Raw genomic sequence first — 25090 nt, forward strand, 5'->3', positions numbered from 1 at the left:
CTAACATACCCCACCATATAGATGTCTAAAGAACTCTGGGACAAAACTGGTTGGGTTGCATGGCCAGGTTTGTAAAGACCCTGGTAGTTGTTAGCATAGTATGAACCTATGCTAGTTCAAGCCCACAACACTGCTTTCTATATTTCATGATTTGTTTTTTAATTACTGACCTGGGAAATGGATAGAAGTTGGAACAATGTTACTCCACGTAGTACCTATCTCCATTACAAACCATCAAAAATAAACAGCTCTGATCTGAACAGGCTAATAAGTATAACTTCAGTCAACACTTATAACTTCCTGCACATTGCTATAACCTATCTTCCTCCATTCACCAATAAACTGAAACTTTAAAATTTACTGTATTAAATCCTGTATGCAGCCTCAGCATTTCAAACATTATAACATTAGTCTGTTTCAATATTAAGATGCTTGGGACTCAAGTAATATTGGTGATATGCTAGCTGACCTTCATCTGACTCCGATAATACATGAACTAACCAGGTCTAACCTTAAAACTAGACATCCTACTGGGTCTTGTCGTAACTTATATCGAATCTATAAAATTTCACACTCTCTACAAATAATTACTTTCTGGTCCCACTGACAGTAGAACATCAGCAATGTAAAAATACACCCAAAGACGCTGCTAAGAAGCTAGCCAACAATGCCTGCAGTTTCCAAAATACCACCTTTCTCCTAATAACTAGACTGCTTAAACCAAAAACTGAACTGTGTCTTACAAGTAAACTAAGCCACCTCCTACAACTGAAAGATCAAGCTGGGCCAACTGGAATATCTGGCAAAATGCCAAAGACCATGATATATATATATATATATATATATATATATATATATATATATTTTTTTTTTTTTTTAACTACATAAAATCTAGCTAAGATTAAAAAAAAAAAAAAAAAAACACTCCTTAATCCCAATAAAACAAAACTGTTGCTCTTCCCCTCAAAACATTATCTCCATCAAAAACAATCTTTCTTGGTTAAATCTGCAGATAATACCGAACGTGAGGTAGTACCACAGACTAAAGTACTGGGCATTGTAATAAACAGCAATCTTAAATTTGATCAGCATATTCAAACAATTAAAAAGATCCATCAGAAACTTGGTTCCCTTTACAGAGTAAACAGTACCTTACAGATCCAGCAAGAAAAAACACCATCCTCATTGTATTTACTGCCATCTCTCTTATATGCATTACATAGTCTTACAAACCTAAGCTCTACACTAAATTCCAAACTAACCTCCTGTTACAACAAAGTAGCTAAATTTGCTACCAACACTGCACACCAAACTCACCCCTGCTAACCCTTAAAGCAACTAAACTGGCTGGAGCTTAACAACTACTGAACATACTCTAAGCTAGTTATGGCAAACAAATTGATATGTTTTCCTGAACAATGTACTGCATTAAAAAACATATTATTGCCCTACAGCCCCTGTAAGAGACCTCCATTCTGGTGATAAATTTCTGCTAAGCACTGCTAAAGCAGATAATTCATCGGGGGACTCAGTATACTGTTGTTACATCTTCAAACTCTGGAACATCATCCCCACACAAGTAAAAATGATTACAAACTCCCAAGCTTTAAAATACCGATACCTTACCCAGTCCTGGTATTGCTTATGTTCATCACCAGGTTGAGACCTCTAACACAAACTTTTAATTGCTTATCACTAACTTTTTGCCCTTTTCTACTTGAGTCATTGCACCTCTGTCAACTTTCCCTCCTGCTCTTGAATCCGTACATCCATTTTCTCACCCCCTCTTAAACAACGTTTCTCATCTTGCTCTTTTTTAATTGCCCTCATCCACTCCTCTACCCCTCTCATGCATCTCTTCTATACCTAAATTATAAACCTTATAGATACACCAGTTTGGAACAGGCAGCCTAATTAGAACCAATCCTATAGCATATTCTCTCAGTCGTATGCTATTGCCACTATCCTCCTATAGATGACTAATATCTCCCCTCCCCTCTTACATAATTTTATAACTTACTTCATTATAGCTCTTGAACTTTTTATGAACCTGTGCAATACTAAAATATCCCTTCTTACATCATTTTATAACCTACTAGTTTATGTATGTTGAGCTTCTTGCAAACCCTTCTTTACAAAAATGTAAGAACACTAAACTTGTATACAACATTTTCCTTTATGCAGTATCAGTCCATTTACTTCTGCAAGATTTTACAGCTGGAATAACTGTATAGACTTTTATAATTGTTGATGTAAATAATCTAATGTATATACCTGTCTTGTAATTGTTTGTTGTTTCATGAGAAATGTAACTGTTGCTGTCCTTCCATGTCACTGTTGCAGTATTCTTTACTAATGGGATTCACTACCCAGGGTAGCACAACGTCCGGCCAGTATACCAAAGCCTTAAGATTGTAAGAATGTTGTATGATGTGTGTATGCTCCCTGCTCATGGCGTAGGGCATAAAGGTGATGTACGGACATACATACCTCAGAACATCTTTGCTGCCAGTCCAAACACCATTTTCGATTATCGGTCTGAATGCTCCTTCATTTGTGCTAGTTACAAAACCGTTTTTGGGTATGTGCCCAGTTGGAGGTTTTGTCTTGTCTTGTTTTTTTCCTTTGGTTGTGAATTTAATTGTCTCTCTGTCTCTGTCTCTGTCTCTCTGTCTCTGTCTCTCTGTCTCTGTCTCTGTCTCTCTGTCTCTCTGTCTCTGTCTCTCTCTCTCTCTGTCTCTGTCTCTGTCTGTCTGTCTCTCTCTCTCTCTCTCTGTCTCTGTCTCTGTCTCTGTCTCTGTCTCTGTCTCTCTCTCTCTGTCTCTGCCTCTATCGGTGAAAGCCCAGTGGAGTGTCTGGTTGTTCTGTCAGATTCCTCTTCTGCAACCTTTGTGGAGGCTGGCATGGGTCTAGCTTCTTGCACATCCTCTGAGGCTCTTTAGACTTCTGTTGCAGACGTTTGAGGGGAACCTAGGCTGATCATATCCAAGGGACCAAGGGGTATTCTGCAGATTCTTGTTCGGGAGGAGATTCCCACTACATTGACTGAATGTCGGCAAGGTCCAAAACCTCCTAAGGTCTTTAGGGCTGACATCCCTTTGAAAAAGAAATGGACAACAAAACATATTTCCCCTGCTCTTAAGGACCCCAGCATGAATGGCAGGATTTTACACTGGGGCTGTTAATGCACTCATGGCCATGAAGCCTCATCAAAGAGATGTTCTTTGTGTTTCACTGTTGCAGTCATCACATTTCGGTTATCTGCCTGCAGGTAGCCCTCAGCCAGACTGAATACCAGAGTCAGGTCGTCAGGGGTATAAAACATGCAGCTGATGTCATTACATCAGTCTTTTTTGCCGTGCGGTGCCCGAAGCAGAAGCAGTTCGCAAGTGCCGGACGGCCGTCTCCTTAAATTTTCGTTTTCGAGTTTCAGACCCGAAGTCTTCAAAAAAGAAAAGTACTCCGTTGGGGATCCTTTTTCTTGCTCCAACCGATGTAAGTAAAAGTTAACAATTGTCTTACCTGTGGAAAGCAAATACCTCATAGAGATTTTCATTCGTACTGCATCCCCTGTTTAGGCCCAGACCACGACGTCCCTCGCTGTCGGTTTTGTGCTTTGTTCAATGCCCGAACTATTCGTCATCGGGCTATTTTTGCAGCCAATTACTTTCATACTCGATCTGTGTACTCCGAAATGGCTTCGTTAAGCCATCCGACTACTGATCTTCTGAAAAAACGTAAGGATAAAGACAGAGACAGACCGCATAGGTCCAAAGCTGCCGATGACGCTTCTGTTAAGCTAGTCGCCAGTCTGCCGATACTCAGTGAGGCGCTTTTGCAGCCCGATACCCGCTACTTCAGATTTGCAGGCCTCTACTGAGACCCATTTGGAGTCCAGTATGCCACAAGATGCTTCTTCGACTTTGGAACCTGCGGATGTCTCTACCTTGGATGGGTCCGGAGCCACTGTGCAGGCACCGGCTTCTGAGGGTGTATTCAGGCCTACAGACATTCATATTAAACTGACGCCATCGCTTTCATCTAGGCCAAAAACTCGCACTACGCCTAGAAAACCAATGACCAAACCGCAAACTCAGGCCCATATGCCTCAAAAACAAATGCTTAGAATGGCTGAAGACCTTATTACCTTAATTAGGGGAAGCCAGCCTTCCCCCTCTAAGAGACCTACAACTGATTTTCTTTCTGATTCTTCTGATCAGGAATCTGATATTTCTGCTTCTTCTGATTACCAGGATTCGCCCTTATCTACTTATAAGGATTCTGATGCAGAGGATTCCATTCCCTCTGCTTCCCCTCCAGACGATCTTTCATTCGGTGAAACCTTGCATACTCTTAGGGAGCATTTCCGCTGGGAAAGCCAGAATTACTCTGAGTCCAAAAAGAGACTTAGGGAATTCTTACGCCTGCCTCAACACAGGCCTTTAGCTATCCCTCCTGTTCTGGACATTGTAGATGATGCTTTCTTGGAATCTAGCCTTACCCTAGACACTTTACCTCCATCTCACAAAAAACCTGACTGGTACTACAGAGTATCTGACTCTGACAAATTCCTCTTCAAGAATCCTTCTGCGGATCCAGAGATCATTTCCCAAGGACCAAAAGGCATTAAGGCTACTGCTGCCAAAAATCCTACGCCTTCTGATAGAGATTCTAGAGCCTTAGACAGATGGGGTAAGAAGGTATACACTTCTGCTACTTTGGCCATTAGGGCTTTAAATTGCCAGTTTCATATGTTAAAATACCAGCAGCATATTATGGGACTACTTAAACAGAAAATGATGTTGATTCCTGACTGTGCTGAACACAAAGAATTGCAAGATTTAATGCATTCTGCAGAACAAGTTGGTAAACATACTTTGCAGTATGGTTTTGACACTTTAGAAGCATCTTGCAGGGCTGCTGTCACTGGGTCTGTACTTAGAAGGCCAGATCATGTTAAAGCTAAATTACTGGATGCTCCCTTAAACCAAGACCGCCTTTTTGGCAACAAAGCAGAAGTCCTCAAAAGGATGGAGGAAAAAGCTAAATCTATGCAAACTGTTAAAGATTTCCTACAAGTATAGCCTCCAAGATTCAGTACGCATTCACCTTCAAAGAACTGGTCCTTTCCAGTTCCTTCCAGGCCAAACCCAGGAACAGCAGACCACCTAGACTACAGTCTCTGGCTACACACAGACCTAAGCAGTGGGGGGCTCCCACTTCCAAAGCAGGGAGTAGTAAGTCACCCACTATGGAAAAATGGCACAATGACTTAACCTTAACCCTTCTAAGCCCTGCTACACTACCTGCTCCCTTAGGAGGAAAGCTCGCCCTGCATGCAAAAAACTGGGAACTCATTACCCAGGCAAATGGGCTTTGAACATAGTCTCCCAAGGATACAGATTCCACTTCCACACACTACCAACCCCAAATAGTTGGCGGCCAGACCTACCCCCAAATCAGTGGGCGAAGGCCCAACAGCAGGTTTTCTCTCTTCTTAATATCAGGGCTATTCAACCTGTCCCAGCAGAACAAAGGGGATAAGGTTTTTATTCAAGACTTTTTCTGGTACCCAGAAAATACAACTCCTGGCATCCTATCCTGGACCTCTCTATTCTCAACACCTTTCTGGTAGTTCCAAAATTCAAAATGCTAACTCTTCAACAGGTTCTTCCTGTGTTAGCCAATGATGCCTGGCTGGCAACCCTAGTCACTTAAAGGAAGCTTACCTGCACATCCCAATAAGGGAATCTTGCAGGAAATGCCTGTGCTTCAGGGCAGGCTCCATGCACTATCAGTTCTCTGCACTTCCCTTTGGCTTATCTACTGCGCCCAGGGTAGTCACAAAGTGTCTAGCTCCAACCATTGCATTTTGCAGGCAGAGAAAGATTCAAATTTACCCATACTTGGAAGATTGTCTGATTCAGGCAGAAAGCCAGTACTTGCTATTACAACACCTGGCATTCGTAAAGAAACTTCTAACCTCACTGGGATACACCATCAACGAAAATAAATCTCACCTAGTACCCTGCCAACAGATTGTATTCCTGGGAGCAAGCTTGAACACAACTTCTCAGATGGCATTCCTCACTCTGGCAAAACAAGTTTATTTGACAACCTACTTCAAACTATTGGCCACAAAACCCCAGCTATGTGCAAGGAAAATACTGCAAGCCCTGGGGTTCATGGCCTCTTGCATTCTACTAATTCCATATGCAAAACTGCATATGAGGAAACTCCAATGGTATCTAAAAAGCCTATGGTGTCAATATTCTCAGGACCTGGAAACAATGATTTCTATCATTTCTATCATTCCTTGTATGAAGACAGAGTTCCTTTGGTGGGCAGAGGCCTGCTACCATAACAAGGGACTCCCTTTCACTCTACCCCCTGTCGCTCAAACCCTAAGAATAGACGCATCAGACTATGCATGGGGGGCTCACATGACAGGGCAGTGCATTCTGGGCAAATGGAACCCGAGACAGATGCACTGCATATCAATCAAAAAGAAATGTTAGCTGTACAGAATGCTCTGACAGCCTTCAAAGACCATATTCTTCCAGGACAACTATTGGTAAAGACAGACAACACCACAGTTATGTGGTACATAAACAAGCAGGGGGGAACCCACTCATACCCTATCTGCAGACTAGCCATGGCTCAGTGGAACACAGCCTTGAGCTACCAAGTACACCTACAAGCTCAATTCCTGCAAGGCAAACTAAATTCACTGGCAGACGACTTAAGCAGAAATCTCATGGACCCACACGAATGGAAACTAGACCCCAAAATATTTAACCTCTTGAGAAACAAATGGGGGGATCCAGAGGTAGACCTGTTTGCCTCCCCACAGAACTACCAATTGAATGAATTCTGCACAAGAAATCCCCACAGTCAAGCTTGGAAAGTGGATGCCCTGTCCTTTACCTGGGAAAGCCTCTTGGTTTATGTCTTTCCCCCTCTGCCTCTCTTCTCGAAGGTTCTACTAAAGATCAAACAGGACAAGCCAAGTGCAATACTGATTGCACCAGACTGGCCACACCAGCACTGGTACCCTCTCTTGCGCAGTATGACACTGGTGCAACCATGGCACCTGCCTCAGACCCCTTCCCTGCTGTCCCAGCAGGCGGGCCAGATTCTGCACCCTCAGCTTCAAACCCTGAACCTTGCAGCCTGGCTAATTCCTTGAGCTCTCCTCTAGCATTCCTCGGTAATCAGGTGCTGGATGTCATCCTGGAGGCAAGGAGGCCTAGTACTAGAAAATCCTATGCTGAAAAGTGGAAAAGATACTGTTCCTGGAGCCAGGCTCAGGGGATGGGCACAACGGTGCCCAGCTTACCTCATATTCTACAGTACTTAACAGAAATGCTCCACAAGGGCCTGTCCTTCTCGTCAATTAAAATTCATGCCACTGCCATTTCTGCACATTGTAATACTGAGCCACTCCTCTTCTCTCACCCCTTGCTAAAACAATTCCTTAGAGGGGCCAACAATTTAAGACCCCCCCAGGAGAGCTCCCACTCCAGCCTGGGACCTTAACTTTGTATTGGAAAAGCTCACTCTTCCCTGCCCCTTTGAGCCAACTGCAACAGCAGAATTGAGATTCCTTTCTTGGAAAACAGCCTTCCTTCTAGCCATCACTTCAGCAAGAAGAGTGTCTGAATTACAGGCCCTCACGGCAGTGGAACCCTTCATTATCTTCCATGTGGACAGGGTTTCCCTCAGGACTAATCCTTCCTTTATGCCCAAGGTGGTGTCTAGTGTGGCCCTAAATCAGTCCATTCATTTGCCTACTTTTTTCCCTAATCCACAAAACAAAGGGGAATGAATACTGCACTCTCTGGGCGTGCACAGAAAACTTAGATTTTATTTGGACAAGACTAAGCCTCTCAGAAAATCTGAACAGCTGCTAGTTGGCTTTGCTGCAGGGGCAGAGAGGAGGGCCATTTCAAAGCAAACCATTTCCAAGTGGATAGCCCATTGCATTCATTTCTGCTACAAGCACCATGGAAAACCTACCCCACAGGGGATAAGATCACATTCCACCAGAGCTGCATCTACCTCTGCGGCTTTTCTCGAAGGAGTCCCTACCAGGGACATCCTAGAAGCTGCTTCCTGGAGCTCTGTTCATACCTTCCCCAAGCATTAACACATGCCTATCTTTTCTAAATCCAGAGCTGGATTTGCCACTGCAGTCTTGCAGGGCTTAATAGCTGGCCCTAATTTTCTTTAACTTCCTCCTCCCTTCCTTAGCTTTGGGAATCAACCCAAATGTGATGACTGCAACAGTGAAACACGAAGAACATAGTACAGTTGTGTACACTTACCATAAATGTAGATGTTCGAGCGTATTCCCTGTTGCAGTCCTGGTTACCCTCCCTCCAGCCCCCTGACTTCTCTTGGCTCTACCTTTCCTTCTTGTTTGGTATATTTATTTTTTCTGGTGTATATGCTTTTTGATGGGGGGTGTACCATACCATATAATTGCTTCCTATTGTGGGGGCACCTGACATCTGGGGCAAGAAAAACTGATGTAATGGCGTTGGCTGCATGTTTTATACCCCTGATGACCTGATGTCATGGAAGAGAAAGCATCCGACGCAGAAATCCGAAGATTCTGGTATTCAGGCCGGCTGAGGGCTACCTGCAGGCAGATAACCCAAATTGATGACTGCAACAGTGAATACACTCGAACATCTACATTTATGGTAAGTGTACACAACTGTACTTTTCTGTTCCTGCCCCCCCCCCCCCTTGGTTATCTGCACCTCTTAAGAGGCCTAGGGAGCAGGACTCATCTGATGAGGAATTAGATTCTGGGGAAGAGTCTTTGGCTTACTCCTATCAGATTCCTTCTGCATTAGATTGTGGTTCGGAAGAAGAGGAGGACTCCATTAGTCCAGAACTTTCTTTTGGGGATACTATCTCTCGTATGATGGAATTTTTTAAATTGGACTCAGGTTTCTGACGTCTAGAAGAGGTATTATGAACTTCTCCAAATGGAGTCCCTTAAGCTGTCCCCCTGGTCCTGGCTGCCCAGTTAGACACTTTTCAGCAGCTTCTCAAGCTTCTGATTCTCAGCCTCCAGCCCAAGCCTGATAGGTTTTATAAGGTGCTTGATTGTAAATGATTGTAAATTTATTTACAAATGGCCTTCTGCTGACCCTCTGTTGTGTCTGCCTCTTTTGATGAACCTTCCAAATTATTGCCTTCTACTAAATTGTTTCCTTCTGACAAGGACAGTAGGGCTCTAGAACAGCTGGGCTAAAATGTGTATACTGCTGCTACCCTGGCCTTTTGGGCTGTTAATTATCAGGCCATATGACCAGGTATGTCTTAGCTCTTCTTTCTCAGGCCTGTCAGGTTATTTCTGACCTTCCTGATTCTGAGGGGAAGGTTTCAGCCTTCTTTTTGTTGAGCTCTTCTTCTCAAGTGGCCCACCATTCTATTAAATGTAGTTATGATGCAGCTGATGTTTCTTCTAGGGCTGCTATCTTCAATTCTTTGTTGAGACATTATTCTTGGCTTCACCTCCAACTTTTACCTGATGATATTAAAGCTAAATTAATGGATGGTCCTCTTGATAATAAAAAACTCATCAGCTGCAGAGCCAAAGAGATTTTTAAGTCCCTGTAGGAAAAGGGTAAGGTCTTGCAAGAATTGAAACATATTTTTGTTTCCCCGATTCCTAAAGTTCATAGGTTGGTACTATGCTGTCAGCCATAGGGCCTATACAAGCCTAGCCATAACAATTCCCTGGCTATTTCTTCCCACACTATTTACGTCCCTGGACCCCTGTCTAGCAGGGCGACTGACGTGATCCCCGGAGTGAATTTCCTTTCTCCCATCCAATCGTCAAGGCTCCTTTTGAAGAGGGCCAAGGAGGTGCTCTGCTTGACATGTATGGGCAGTCTATTCCAGAGTCTGGGGAGTCTCTGGGTCAGGAACCTATCCCTCCAGCATGTTTTGTTTATTGTGATGACAAGGTTTAGATCCCTGGAGCATGTGGCTCTGAGGGATTGGGATTTCTTTAAGTGTAGCATGTCCAACAGCTCTGGGTTTGACATGGCCTTGTATGTTAAGCAGAGATTGCCTCTGAGTAGACGATATGCGACAAGAGTATAGCTGGAGTTTTTTAAGGCGGTCAGCATAGGGCATCTGCTGTAGGCCTGTGATCCTTTTAGGAAGGTATTTCTGCTGCCTTTCCAGTTGTTGCAGATGTCTTGAGCGGTACATACCAAATGGGGCATTGTATTCTATAATGGGTCTAATGAGGGATGAGTACAGTGGGGACAATGACCTCCTTTTTTCTGGATGAAAAGCCCTTAGTGATGAGGTGTGCCACATAGAAGGTTTTCCTGACAGTTGGGCAATGTGGTTATTGAAGGTGAGACCACTGTCCACCTGTGTCCCTAAGTCTCTTGTCACACTTTCGGTGTTTAGTGTACTGCTACCTATGTGGTAATTCACAGGTACATGTTTTTTCCCAAAGGGGATAACTATGCATTTCTTGGCATTGAGCTTGAGCCCATGGCTCTGGCACCAAGCATCTGTTTCTGTAAGGCCCTTTTGTGGAGTATCCACATCATTTGGGGATTCAGTAATGGCTCCCAGTTTGCAGTCATCTGTGAACTTTGTTAGCCAGAGTCCCTTAGTGTTGGCCTGTACTTCAGAGAAGTAGATGCCAAACAAGAGCGGTCCCAGGACTGAACCCTGAGGTAATCACTTGTCTGGAGCTGGATTTGGAGTCAGCTACTTTTACAGTGTGGGTTCTGTCAGTTAGTCAGTTGGCAACCCATCGAGTGACGTAGGGATTAATGCCCAGCTTAGTAAGTTTATCTATGATTCCAGAGTGGGGGATGGTGTCAAAGGCCTTGGCAAGGTCCAGATAGGCTGTGTGGACTGCCTTACCCTCATCCACGGCTCTGGAGACTGATTCAAAAAGTCACTCAGGTCCAGGAGACAAGATTGGCCCTTCATGAACCCAAACTGGGTGAGGTCCAGTGTTTGAAGGTTGCCAATGTCTTTGTTTGTAAGTTCTATGATAATATGTTCCATGGCCTTGCAGATCCGGCTCGTCAGACTGATGGGGCGGTAGTTCCTGGGATCCAAGGTGGAGCCCCCCCTTGTGGAGTGAGATAACTGTAGCTGTGCACCACTCAGTGGGCACGAAGCCTGAGGTGAGGCTATGATTAAACATAACACTTAGGTGTGGTGCCGGTTCATTTTGTAGTTCATGTAATACACAGCCCGGGATGTCATCTGGTCCCATGGATGCTGTATTCTTAGCTTTAGAGAGTGCGTTTTTTTACCTGTGAGGCCGTTATTACCAGAATTTGGCAATCTTCTGGTACTGAGATGGGCCGTTTAGGGGGTGAGAGGGGGGTGAAGTTGGCACTGAATTGATCTGCCAGGATATTGGCAATATCCTTGGAATCCGTATATTTAATGCCATTCTGTTGTAGCTCAGAGCAGGTCTGAACATTGCCATTTAGATTCTTGACATAGTTATAGAATGCCTTGTGGTTGTCTTTGGAATCTTTGGCAATTTTATTTTCATAACTAGCTTTGGAGGATTTTATGAGGGATCTCAGCTTCTTATTGAGGCTGGTAAGGGAGTTTTTTGCATCCTGGGATTTTCCTCCCTTCTGCAGCAGTTTCTTCCTTTTGTTGTAAAGTTTGTTTATGGAAGGGGACTACCAGATTGGCTTCCTTTTTTTGGAGGAGAGCATCTTGGTTCTATTTGGGATGGCACGATTCATGCATGAGTGGATGTGCTCGTACAGTGTGTTAGTGTAGGATTCAGCAGTCGAACTTTCAGTTCCCGTCTGCATGGGTGTCATGAAGTTTGTCACTTCTGACTTTAGTAGCATGAAGTTGGCTTTGGAGAAGTTTTTTATGGAGGTTTCCTTACTGGGGGGCGGGGGTGTGGATGTTAAGGGTGATTAGCTTATTGTCAGACCTGACCAATGAGGGGATTGACCATAGGTGTGGAGCATCGATTTCCCATGTTAGTAATAACCAGGTCTAGGATATTGGAGCCCCTGGTGGGAATATGGATTAGTTGATCCGGGGTGTTGGAATTTATGAATTCCAAGAACCGTTGGGCAAAGGTGTTGGTACACGAGTAACACTTGTAATATCATTTTGTAATGCTAAAGTCATTTATCATCATTTTAAAAAACATCTCAAACAACTTTACGATGCAAATTAAATAAACTCTTGGGCACTGTAATACTCTTGTAATATCATTTTGCAGTAAATCACCTCTTATCAGTGTAAGAAACATGTCAGATAACTGCATAATACGAATAAACTGGACCTCTCTTGCCCAAAACTCAATAACATTTTGAAGTAATTACACTTGGCGGTACCTTGCTAGGCAACTCTTTACAGTGAAAGAAACACTCTGTAATGGTGACTGTTTGCAAATAGACACACACCCAGCACAAGAAACCTTTTGAAATGGCTATACTTTGACTGTATTTCACAAAATAGTTGCACTTTGCACACAATAAACTCTTCAGAATACATGCACAGTAATAAGCACGCACACTGTAAGCACTTTTACACATTTTGAGATTTTTCAAATAACTTTAGTTATGTCCTTAATACAATACAAAGTCGTAGTTATGCCAAAGCATAGCACTTTGCCAAAACACATGCAGTCGCCTTGCTTTAGTTTTGCTTAATGTGCCCTTTTCACCCTTATTATATTCATTTTGCTCATTTAAGCCCTTTTTATGCCCAGTGTAGTTTTCTTCTGCTCTACTCTAAGCATGCCCAGTTTTGCTTTAAACATGTTTGTTTTGCTTTAAGCATGCTCGTTTTTCTTTACTGTTAATCATGTCATCAAAGACCTTTATTTTAAACATTTCTTTTAGCCAACAAACTTTTTGTGTATTCCACTTGTTCAGTAATGCGGTTTGTGCCCTTGTAATGCCCTGTTTTGTCTCCTCTATCAAATAAACAGTTTGTGCTACTTCTTACTACCTTTGATTCTTTTCTGGCTCTTTTTGTGCTTGTTTCCCTTAATTTTACCTTCACTGTCATCTCTGCACCTCATGGCTCTATTTCTTATTTTCTTATATCCCAGTTCTGACACCATGTCATTTGGACACAATAGAAGAGTCTTTCTGGGTTCTGTTTAAGCAGCTTTATTTTATACAAATACATCACTGTAGAAGTTTACTGACTTTAACTTAACTAACTTATATACAAACTAACAACTGCAGTCATGCATGCTTTCACTCTGGCTGTTCTTACAAAATGGCACTAGGGATTGCATGTGTCTGGAATTTATATGTGCATGTACAACCTTAACATGCTTTTTAAAGATACAGCGCTCTTCATTTGCATTCTGATTTACAGGCACTGAAGTAGGAACTATAAGCTGCTTTTGTTAGAAAGCCAGCTAATGCTCGGTTGTCATTGAATATAGATCACTGAAGAGGAAAGCAGGTAACTTAGGAGTTTCTGTGCACATATCCAAGCTTTATCTACTTGTCTGGCACTAGGCTTCTTAGGGTTTGGTTGTGTCTTTCGGCTTTTCCCGGTTAGGGGTCGCCACAGCGGAACTCCGGTCCGCTAATGATTGGCAGTAGATATTTATGTACCGAGTTGCCAGCTCTGACGCACAACCTTCAACGAAGGTATGCCCATTCACGCATGTCTTCACACAGAAGACGCTTTAGCTGAGAATCGAACAGGACGTCGTCTTACTGTGAGGCGACAATGCTACCGCAGCACCACCACCGCAGTTTCTTCTTAGGGTAGAGAGTAGAATTCCTACAGTGGGCAAGAGAATGGCTGTTGACAAAAGTATTGCTGCCATGACAATGTGCCGTCATTCCTTCTGCTTCTGTTACGTAATTCCAAGGGTATTCCCAAGCAGCAAGTGAGGGGAAGAAGAAAGAGGAAGAAAAAGTTAAAGTTTTTGGAAGAGGAAGAAAAAGTGCCAGTCTAATCCATTGCACATGTACTTGCTTGAGATAGTAATGCTTCCCTGTATGTAATGAAGTCTCCAGGAGATCTGAAATTTTACTCTCTATTATTTCCAGGAAAAGTTAATTAATTGTATTAGCTATGCTATCCAAAAGAAATAAATGTTTCCAGAATTCAGACACTTATTTGGTGCTAGCTGACAATACTGTACCCCCCCCCACACGTACACAAAGATTTTCCTTGCTTGTCACCATTTTCTTATCAAATGTAATGCATAATGTATGTCCTGTAAACATTCAGGCACAAATAATGATGTTACTTTGTTTCTCATATATGTGGTTCTTCAAGCTGCTGTCAGGCAGTATTCTTAATTAACTGGTAACAAAAAACTGAGCCAGGGTAGACCGTCACAACCCCTTTAATGAAACTGATAAGACCAACAAAAACAATACTAAGCGCTTTCTCCCTTTACAATATAGGGCATCTTCAGAGTAAAAATGAAAATGAACTGTTATAACATTCATATACTGGTACTTATACTTTAAAATGCACACGCCTCTAATGTGATTAACCAATCACCCTGTACAATTCATTAATTACTCTAGAAATTTAGCATCTAAAGTTATATAATGAGAAAAACCTCTTAAACTCAACTATAAATATTAAATGTGTTTTAACTAAACAATACAAACTTAAAATAAACAATAAAATGTATACATGTATGTATATATTGTCTAAGTACATATTATGTAATAAAACCTCTTCAAAAACTAAAAAACAGCCACACATGCTTTTGTGTATTCTGTTAGTATTATAAATGTATAAATAAACCAACAGAATAAAAAAACGACACTAAATATGTACACTGTTGTAAAACACTAAACTGTAACCAATATATAAATACCAAAACACTATGACTATAACCAAATATGAGGCTGCTATAGTAACAACCTAAGTTGCTACTGTAGAGCAAATTTCATAACCGTACATAATATTGCATGTGTGGCTGTTTTTAAAGGACAGAGAAACAATTCACTCAAACACCATGAGGCATGTTATGGTATTACCATTTAATGACGACAGTGGTGACATCAAAAGTATTATTGATGAGTCTTGGCGGACAGTATTCACCAATGACATTGTTAAAATAGTGGGTAGCCAAGCAACATTTACATACAGTAGAGGGATGAACATAAAGGAAATAATGGAAAAAGGAGGAAAGCAAGATGTATATACTAATTCAAAGATGAACAAATGTGGATGTTGCAGTATTTGCAAATATATCAACAACGGTCCATATGTTGCAGTACACAATTTTGGTAGGACCCTTAGGTGTCCAGGGTTTTGCAACTGCAACACAAAAATGGTAATATATTTAGCGACCTGTCTTAGTTGTCCTACTTTTTATGTAGGTAAGACTATTAGAAAATTGAGACTAAGGATACTGGAACATGTTAGGGACATTAGAAACAAAAAAACTACAAATGCATTGTATATGCATAGCCTGGAATGTATTAATTTTTAAAAATTTATATTTTTTGTCATTGACAGGATTCCTTACAACGAAAAAGGTACTTTTGGAGGTTAAGGAGTGTCTTTGGCAATTAAGGCTTGATGCCTCTAAATTTCCAGGTATCAATGAACATATTTCAATTTCTAGTATACTAAAATATAGGTCCATTCAAATATAATGTTTTTCAAATTCATGTAGGTTTTTAAATGTTTTACAAGGTATCAAGATACTTATGAATTTGTACAATATAAGGTTGATATATTTCACTTTTATCATATATATTACAATCAAATTTATAAACTTATAAATTCGTTAATTTAATTTTTATAGGAATGAACGGGCCTCTATCCAGTTGAGAGCAGCTCAATAGTCAGCAGGCATGGAGGGGAAACAGCATACAGAAAAAAATAAATTATAGCATCCTTCTTACTGGTATATTTTCCTTTCTTCTAACTCTTTCATTAAAATCATATTCCTTTATTAGTGGTTGAAAAAGAAATGGAATAACAACTATCTATAAATCCAGTAACCTAAGCATTTTGTTTATTTATGTGGTCTCGTTAAGTTCTTCATTATTTCCTTTTTGTGGTAATTTCCAACTTGTTTTTCTCCCAGTGGACAGAAAAAATGAAGCAAGGGAAGATGTGGAAGTAGCTGCCTGCTACAGTTATGTACTGTCATTACTGACTAAAGTCATGGCTGTTCAGAAGCACTGCTTCTGCAGCAGCTTCTTGTCTGGGAAATTTTAATAACAAAACTTTCTGACAGAAATAATTGAAGACTGATTTTGATGAAAGGGTGAGAACTCCTTTTACCCTGTTTTTTGAACTGTCTTTGCTGTGCTACTTAATGTAAGCACAGAAGCTACTTTTGTACCATGCATTTATGTAGCTGACTTTTACATGGGAATACATTTTTTGTTGCAGCAAAAGTCTTTTATGTTCCAGAAGTTGTTTTTTTTTTTTTTTTTTTTTTTTTTTTTAATTATGGCTTTGTTTCTAAGCAAATTCCCAAACAGGGCCAATATTTTCCTAGTTTGTGCACAACTTGTTAAGTAAATAATGCCATTTTTATTTATTTTAACTAAATGTTTGTTAATTTCTCCCCAATACTAAAGAGACATCTCTTCTTTCAGTGGAGTACATGTTACGAATTCATAAAGTAACCACAATGCAATACTTAAATGTCTGTTTCTGTGCAAGGATCAATGTAATGTCTTAACCAAGTACCTGTGCAATACCAAAGTCTCATGCAAGTAACTGTTCACTGCAAAAGTGTTAAAATATGGTTTTGATTATGTGGAGTATTAGTCTGTCTACCTGTATGCCCGTATTATAATAGTTAGGTGTTATATGTGTAAATGTCTGTGAAAGTAGTCTATATGTTGTCTGCACATTGAGTCTGGAGACACAGAATTTCATTCAGTTTTTGCACTTGTGTGATTTCTGAACGACAGTAAAGTTTGACTTTGACTTGCTAGGTGTTGCTACCATCCAGAAACTACTGCTTATGAATCTTCACTATACTACCATGCATTGTGATTCCTCACTTTGCACTGAATGCTGCAGTTTGCCCCATTTTACTGCAGACTGATGGTCTGGCCAGGAGCATCACAAATACCTTTACTGTGGGAAAGGTGACTCCATTCAAGGAGAGAAGGCAATGCACTCCTGTCCTATGTCATTTGGAGGAACAGCCACATCTGCAGTCAGAGAAACTTGCTGTAATAGCAGGAATCTGCCCTTCCACATTCATCAGCATGCATAGATACTACTCATCTCTTCTTGAAGCCTTTATCATATTGGAGACTTTTCAAGTAGTCTGTCAGGGAAAGGGGACCCCCCAGTGTAAGCTTAACGTTTCCCTTTTCCCTCAGTTAGTCTTACATTTCCCCTATCTGTTTCAGATGTTTGTCATTGGCATCACAGACAGAATCTTGTTCCAGTGAGCTGGAGTCAAACATACATAGGCAACATGGTGGCTTAGTAGTAACATTTCTATCTTACAGTTCCAGGCCCTGATTTTAATCCTGGCTTCTTGTTATGGTCTTTGTGGCGTTGCATCATCTTCTCATGTCCTAATGAGTTTTTATCCAGGTATTCTAGTTTCCTCCCACCTCCAAGAAACAAGATGACTGTGCTATACATTTATGTGTTGTATTTGTCTTTGCAGCCATTTGTGGTTAAGGTCATGGCTGAAGTCTATGGACCAGGCTACCTACCCATTTAACAAATGGTGAATTAAATATCTGTAGCACGCTTTCTGGAGTATTATGGGAGGCAGAAGGAGGTATTAAAATGTTATTCTTTGTACTGCAGTGTGTTTTGGTTGTTTGTATACTTCAGAAATTTAAAAAAAAATCTTTTTAAGTTCAATTTATTTGTGGTCATAAGCCAAAAATAGTTAGAATGGTTTCATAACCTTTTAAGAAAATTTTAATTTGTTAGTACTAATGGTCTTTCAGGTTTCCTCTGGGTGCTCCGGTTTCCTTCCACATCCCAAAGACATGCTGTAGGTGGATTGATTGGACACTCTAAATTGACCCTAGGCGTGAGTGTGTGCGTGTGTGTGCCTTCCCTGGAAGGTTGGGTGCCGGGCTGGCAACTCGACACCGTAAAACTCCATTGCCAATCATGAGCGGACAGGTGATCCGCTGTGGTGACCCCTAACCGAGAAAAAGCCGAAAGAAGAAGAAGTACTAATGGTCTTACAGATGTGATGGCATGAGATGAGGAACAGAAAATTTTCATGCATGTTACGTTATCTTCTCCTGAAATACTCCTTCAACAGGCAGTTAATGATGAATGATGGGCACTATGATGCACATTAAACAGCTAAGTAGCACAGACTAAACATTTTTATTGTATTTTATTTTTATCTTTCTTAGGATAATAAATCCATCCCTCAGATTGACATTGTACCTACATTGGCTCTTTTACTGGGAATACCTATCCCATATAGCAACATTGGGAAAGTGATTGCAGACGTGTTTAGCTGGAACACCAAACAAGATTTTGTCAGTCCATACCTAATTCAAGCCCAGGCACACTGGCTGAATGCTAGACAGGTACTTGATAATTTAAATTGCAAAATTACAGCTGATAAATATTCTGTTGAACTTCTTTATGCTGTTGTCTTTGATTTGGTAAGAGTGCTCGATTACGGTATTTTTATTCATGCTTACAGCTTGATGCTTGAGTAAATTCTTAGAACAAAGCTTAAGATATTTCTGAATTATACTTAGAATTTTTGTTTACATTTTTGTAACTGTGGAGATTCACTAAATCAGTAAATGTTTATACACTTTCGTGTATATATATATATATATATGGATCTATCTTACAACGTCGACAAGTCAAAACGCCGAAAACAAAATCACCGACACCACATAACCGACATTTCACAAACACGAAACCTCACATGCCCGACACACCATAATCCCGACAAGCAACAAACAAAACAAATCCCCGGTCCAAAAAGCACACACACAACACAAGCACACCAAAATCCTTACAAACCAACACTAAACCTCACATACACAACTACCTACAACCTTAACCCAAACCCTAACCCTAAGGTCCGCCACTATCGCACACTCACCTAACCAGCGCCCTAACCCTAACTCACTTAACCGCCCCTAACCCACAAACTATCACAGTCGCACACTTACCTAGCCAGCCTAACCCTAACTCACTTAACCGCCTAACCCACAAACTATCACAGTCGCACACTTACCTAGCCCGCCCTAACCCTAACTCACTTAACCGCCCTAACCCACAAACTATCACAGTCGCACACTTACCTAGCCCGCGCCCTAACCCTAACTCACTTAACCCGCCCCTAACCCACAAACTATCACAGTCGCACACTTACCTTACTCGCACCCTAACGTCCGTCACTACCGCATACATACACAGCCTTTTCCCATGTCGATGTTCTCAGCGTCGGGGTTTTGATCCGTCGGTCTTCTCCGTTTTCGATCTTCTGGCGTCGGTGTTCTCGCTGTCGGCGTTCTGACTTGTCGACGTAGTAAGATAGATCCATATATATATATATATATATGTATATCTATATATATATATATATATATATATATATGTATATCTATATATATATATATATATATATATATATGTATATCTATATATATATGTATACTGAAATATCGAATTTCAGTATCTCGCGACTATAAAGCCGAAAAATCTAAATACCAAAACCCCAAAAGCACGAAATTCAAAATCGTGACTTTTAAACACACCCTCCACCACACAAACACACACACATACACCTTCCTCTCCACACTACAACAAACAAACAAAACACACACAAAACACAACTACACAAATAAACAAACCTACCCTACATATAAGCAGGGGGGCAAGACCCCTGCACCCACACCCCTGCTACTTATATATACTAACTCCGAGGTTGTTTAAAAAGACAAAGACATGAAACCCACCACTACACAATCTGCATTCCTCTCGCAGAAACACACATCACATACGTACAAACACCACCATTCTCAACACTTACACACTCACACTCTTACCTACATACTGTAACCTACACCTACAAATTCCCAACACACTAACATACACTAAAATCCATACCCAAAACCCTTAAAATATAAACACTTACCTGAATCTGCAGCTATCTATTAACACAGCGCATAACCACAACCGCTGATTCGACTTTTCCGTATTCGGTTATATGGTCTTTCGCATAACTGGGCTTTCATTATTTTAGTCTTGAGATACTGAAATTCGAGATTTCAGTATTTCGAGATAGTGAATAGTGAAGTGAACCTATATATAAATATATATATATATATATATATATACACACACACACACACACACACACACATATAGGTATGTACATGCACATATGTGTATATGGGTTCCCTTTGGAAGATCTACTTTTTGGAAAGTTGAATTTCATACAGTCAAGACCATGTGATCAAGTTTCCGAAAAGCTGAAGTGTTTCTGTTGAGGTTGTGATGCTGTGGGAGTCAGGGAATTTCTCTATTTCACCATTGTAGTGCAATCTCAGAGTTGGTATATGTAATTTGCAGGGGGTGGGGGGGTGCAGGGAGGCAAGCTTTCCATTTGTCCTCGTAGAGGACCATCAGACAGGACAAGTGGGTGAAGATTGTGGTATCCAAAGGCTACATGATCCTCGTTCTTTCCATACCCGAACCATAATCTCTAGTTATGCCCCCACCCCATTAAATAGGTGTGGCAATGCAAGAGCCATTAAGTCCCTTACAAAAAAAGGCACATCCAAAAGGTCACGTTAGAGCTGTAAGTGCTAGATGTTTACTCCAGGTTCTTTTTTTTTGTAAAAAAGAGAAAGAACCTCACACCTCTTCTAGATCTCATAGCCTAAGCCAGTACTTTCCCAAAGAGTACTTCCTCTTGGTCGCAGTGCAACTAATAGTATCTTGTGTACAAAACGGAAATTGAATACGTGCTTTGGACCTTCAAGGCACATATTTGCACATTAAGATAGACAAGAAGTCTCCAAGATTCCTTCACTTTCACTTAGGAACCTTTCATTACCAATTTTGAATGCTTCCATTTGATCTTATATCCATCCCCAAGATGTTCATCAAAAGTGTGGCTGTAGTAGCAGCTCATCTTTGACTCTGGTATTCTCTTTACCTGGATAATGTTGCATCCATGGAGTGTCTTCATTTAGCCATGGGGGTGTCTTTTTCTTCAGTTCCAGTCCATGGGAATCATGATGAGTACAGTAGAAAGTCGATTATTCAAACTAATTGGGACCTAGGGTAGTTTGGATAATCAAGCTGTTTGGATAATCAAACATACATTGAATCAGATAAAAAAACTTCTAAAATTTTGTTTTTTTCTGCATGCAGGGAATACACTTTCAACAATTCAATGATTCCAGTGGACAGTAAAGAATATTTTCACACTACAAGCTCAAAAAACATGCACAAGTGAATACGTATAATGTTTACATATTCAGAATTTATTATTTTTCCTACCCAGAAACTTTGGAAAGCTGCATTTGGATAATCGACTGTCTACTGTAATTTAAAATCCCAGTTGATACCCATTCTGATCACAGCATACATTGGATGCCTAAGGAACACTCTGTCTTGCCTACCCTTACTTCCCACCAGATAGACCCCTTTCATTCTGCCAGACTGTTTCACTGTTGTTACAGCATTTTTCTGGTTCAGAGTGCTAGTACTAATGACATCAGCCATTCATGTGGTACCCAGTGCATGTTACCATATGGGGGTACTACAGGGGAAGAAGCTGTTCAGTCCTCTTGAATATTCTTTCAGAATTTTGCAGAAGTGCAGGGGACACATTCAGTGGTAGACATGTGATGACACTTTGTCTCTGGGCAGACCCTTTCTCCTCTCACTCCTGCTATGGCAGTTAGCATGGATGTGTCAATTGTAGAGTGAGGGACATTTTTCAGGAGTTTGATAGTTCATACGTGTCACTGTGTGTTTGCATCCAGGATGTTAGGGCAGTCCTTCTCATCTTGCATGCATTCCAAATGCTGTTCTTGCCAGGTGCTGTTGTCGTCCACACTGATGTTATGGCTGTGATTTGGTAAATAAATAAACAAGGGAGAAGTCATTCCTATCCCCTATGTTGGGAGGCCATGAGAGTTTGGGAATGGTCCTCTGCAAGCAGTCACTTTATAAATGCCAATCAAATCTGTGGTCAAGCCAACTCATTAGCAGATGGACTCAGCTGCTGCTTGCTCATGCCTCATTAGAGGTCTTTCATTCTGTCAGTAGTAGGAAATCTGTGTAGGCATTGGGAGAAGCCTTACTGTAACCTGTTTGCATCCCTGTCCAACTCTAAATGCTGCAAATTCCTTTTGCCTAGAGATGCATTCAAGCTGAAGTGGCCACTGAATCTCCTGTATGCCTTTTCCTCATTTCTCCTCATTCACAGGTTCATGGAGGAAACAGAATTGTTTGAGGCCAAGGTCCTTATAATAGCCCTATTTTGACCACGATATATGTAGTTCCCTCTGCCATGGACGCTTCCTCTGGACACACCTCTATATATGAAGCCATCCAAGACTCTGCTGTCTCAGCTGTGTGACAAGCATTCATCCTGACCTCCGTTTCCTTTAACTGTTTTGATTCTCCACTTTCACTGATGGCCAGGGACCGTGAATACCAAGATTGAGATGTCCAAATCCTTTTATCTAAGGGACCTGGCTCTAGTAAGACTTTAGCAAGTGGACAAGATTTTCTGTATGGGCCTTGGTACTAGATGTCTTAGATTATCCTTCTGGCATTTTTTACTGTGGTCTCGATTATTCTTCTGTCAGAGTTCACTCGTATGCCATATCAAACTTTCACCAAGGAGCTAATTCTCTTTTGTTTTCTCTGGATTCAGTATAAGTTTACAAAACTGTTCTCAAGGGTGCCTTGATCCTGTGCCACCATGGAATCTTTATTTTTGTGTTTGAGGGTCTAACAAAATCCCCTTCTGAACCTGAATCTTCAGTATCCCTAAAGATGTTCATCGTGCATACAGCTGCAGTCATTACAGATGGGTTATCCTGCCGTCAGGCGGGTCCTCGGTCGGCCGAATTCCAAAGTCTAGGTCCAGCGTCGGTTGTCGTCGCTTCTTTCCCGACGTCAGTGCAGCAGGGGTATAAAAGAGGCAGCTGACACCATTTTCTTCAGTCTTTCTTGCCGCGCGGTGCCCGAAGCAGAAGCAGTTCGCAAGTGCCGGTCGGCCAGCTCCTGAGATTTACGAACACTATTTCAGCCGAAGTCTTCTTTAAAGCTAAGTACCTCGTTGGGGAAACTTTTCTTGCCTCAGACCAATGTCAGACAAAGTTAATAATTGCATTTCTTGTGGGAAGCAAATACCGCATAAGGATTTTCACTCTTTCTGTATACCTTGCTTAGGGCCAGACCATGACGTCTCGGCCTGCCGTTTTTGTGCTAGGTTTAACAAACGTGCTATTAAGTGCCGGGCGGAGTTTGCCCTTCATTATTTTGGCAAAAAATTTTATTATATGATGTCGTCGGAGACTCCGACGCCAGTTTTAGGCAAAAGACGCAAAGATTAGGACCGGCAAGTGGGTAAACATACCTTGCAGTGTGGTTTTGATGCTTTAGAGGCCTCATGCAGAGCTGCTGTCACAGGGTCTGTCATACGTAGACATGCTTGGCTCAAAGAGCAATCCTTACCAGATCATGTCAAAGCAAAGCTATTAGATGCACCACTTCAAAAAGATGTATTTTTCGGTGTTAAAGCTGAGGAGGTACTAAAGAAAATGGAGGAAAAAGCGAAATCTATGCAAACAGTTAAAGATTTCTTGCAGGTGCAACCTCCACGCTTCAGCAGAAACTGGCCTTCAAAAAACTGGTCCTTTCCAGCCACGGACAGATCTCAAAGGGATAGATACAGACGCCCAAGGGGTAGAGGACAACCTCAAGGATCTTACAGAGCTAGACAGTGGCAGGCACCAACCCCAAGAGGTGGAGAAGATAGACCACAGTCATTTATAAAACAGACACAATGACTTCCCCCTATGCCTGCCAAACAAAGCTATAATGGCAGCACCTTTGGGCGGAAAATTGGCATTATTTTCAAAAAACTGGCACATTGTTACAACAGACAAATGGATTCTGGACATTATAGACAGAGGCTACAAGTTCCACTTTCACACCCTTCCAAAAATGAGAGGCTTGCCAAACCTGCCACAAAATCAATGGGCAGAGGCACAAAGACAAATTTCCGCTCTCATGGATATGAAAGCAATTCAGGAGGTACCTGCAAAAGAACAAGGTCAAGGTTTTTATTCCAGACTATTTCTGGTACCAAGGAAGGACAAAGATTGGAGACCCATCTGAGACCTATCCATCCTAAACGCATTTCTACAGGTACCAAAATTCAAGATGCTCACATTACAGCAGCTTCTTCCCATGCTGGGCAAGGAGTCCTGGCTGGTTACGTTGGACCTCAAGGAGGCATACCTGCATGTCCCTATCAGACAAGATTGCAGAAGATACCTCAGATTTCTTGCAGGTTCAACCCACTACCAATTCCCTGCACTGCCCTTTGGCTTATCTACTGCGCCCAGAGTGTTTACGACATGCCTGGCATCAGTAATTGCCTTCTGCAGACAACAAGGAATACAAATCTACCCATATCTGGACTACTGCCTGATCCAAGCGGACAGCAAGGACATTCTATTGCAGCATCTGGCGTTTGTAATAAAACTGTTAAACTACCTGGGATACACAGTGAACAAAAATAAATCAAAACTAATACCTTCTCAACAGATAATTTTCCTGGGTGCCAGCTTAAATACAACCACCCAGATGGCCTGCCTCACTCCAGACAAACAAGGGCAACTGTCTCAATACTTCAACAAAATGGCAACTTTAACCAGAACTAACTGCAAGGAAAGTCCTGCAGGCTCTGGGATTCATGGCATCTTGCATACTACTGATACCATGTGCAAAGCTGCATATGAGGAAACTACAATGGTACCTAAAAAACTTATGGTCTCAACACAGCCACAGCTTGGAAACAATTATACCACTCATTCCATGCCTTCAAAAGGAATTTTTGTGGTGGGCTCAAGCATGCTAAAGAAACACAGGTCTCCCT

General features: G+C 41.5%; 1 protein-coding gene across 3 annotated transcripts in view; it reads left to right on the forward strand.

Moving 5' to 3' along the window:
- Nucleotides 1-25090, forward strand: part of PIGO (phosphatidylinositol glycan anchor biosynthesis class O) — a 547687-nt gene that overhangs the window by 303366 nt on the left and 219231 nt on the right. For all 3 annotated transcript variants that reach the window (XM_044077361.1, XM_044077374.1, XR_006365544.1), the window contains exon 5: nt 18345-18524. In XM_044077361.1, the coding sequence (XP_043933296.1) occupies nt 18345-18524 (180 nt within the window). The remainder of the gene's footprint in view (nt 1-18344; nt 18525-25090) is intronic.

This window comes from Protopterus annectens, chromosome 1.part1 (assembly GCF_019279795.1).
Source record: "Protopterus annectens isolate FY-2018-M chromosome 1.part1, PAN1.0, whole genome shotgun sequence".
Lineage (NCBI taxonomy): Eukaryota > Metazoa > Chordata > Ceratodontiformes > Protopteridae > Protopterus > Protopterus annectens.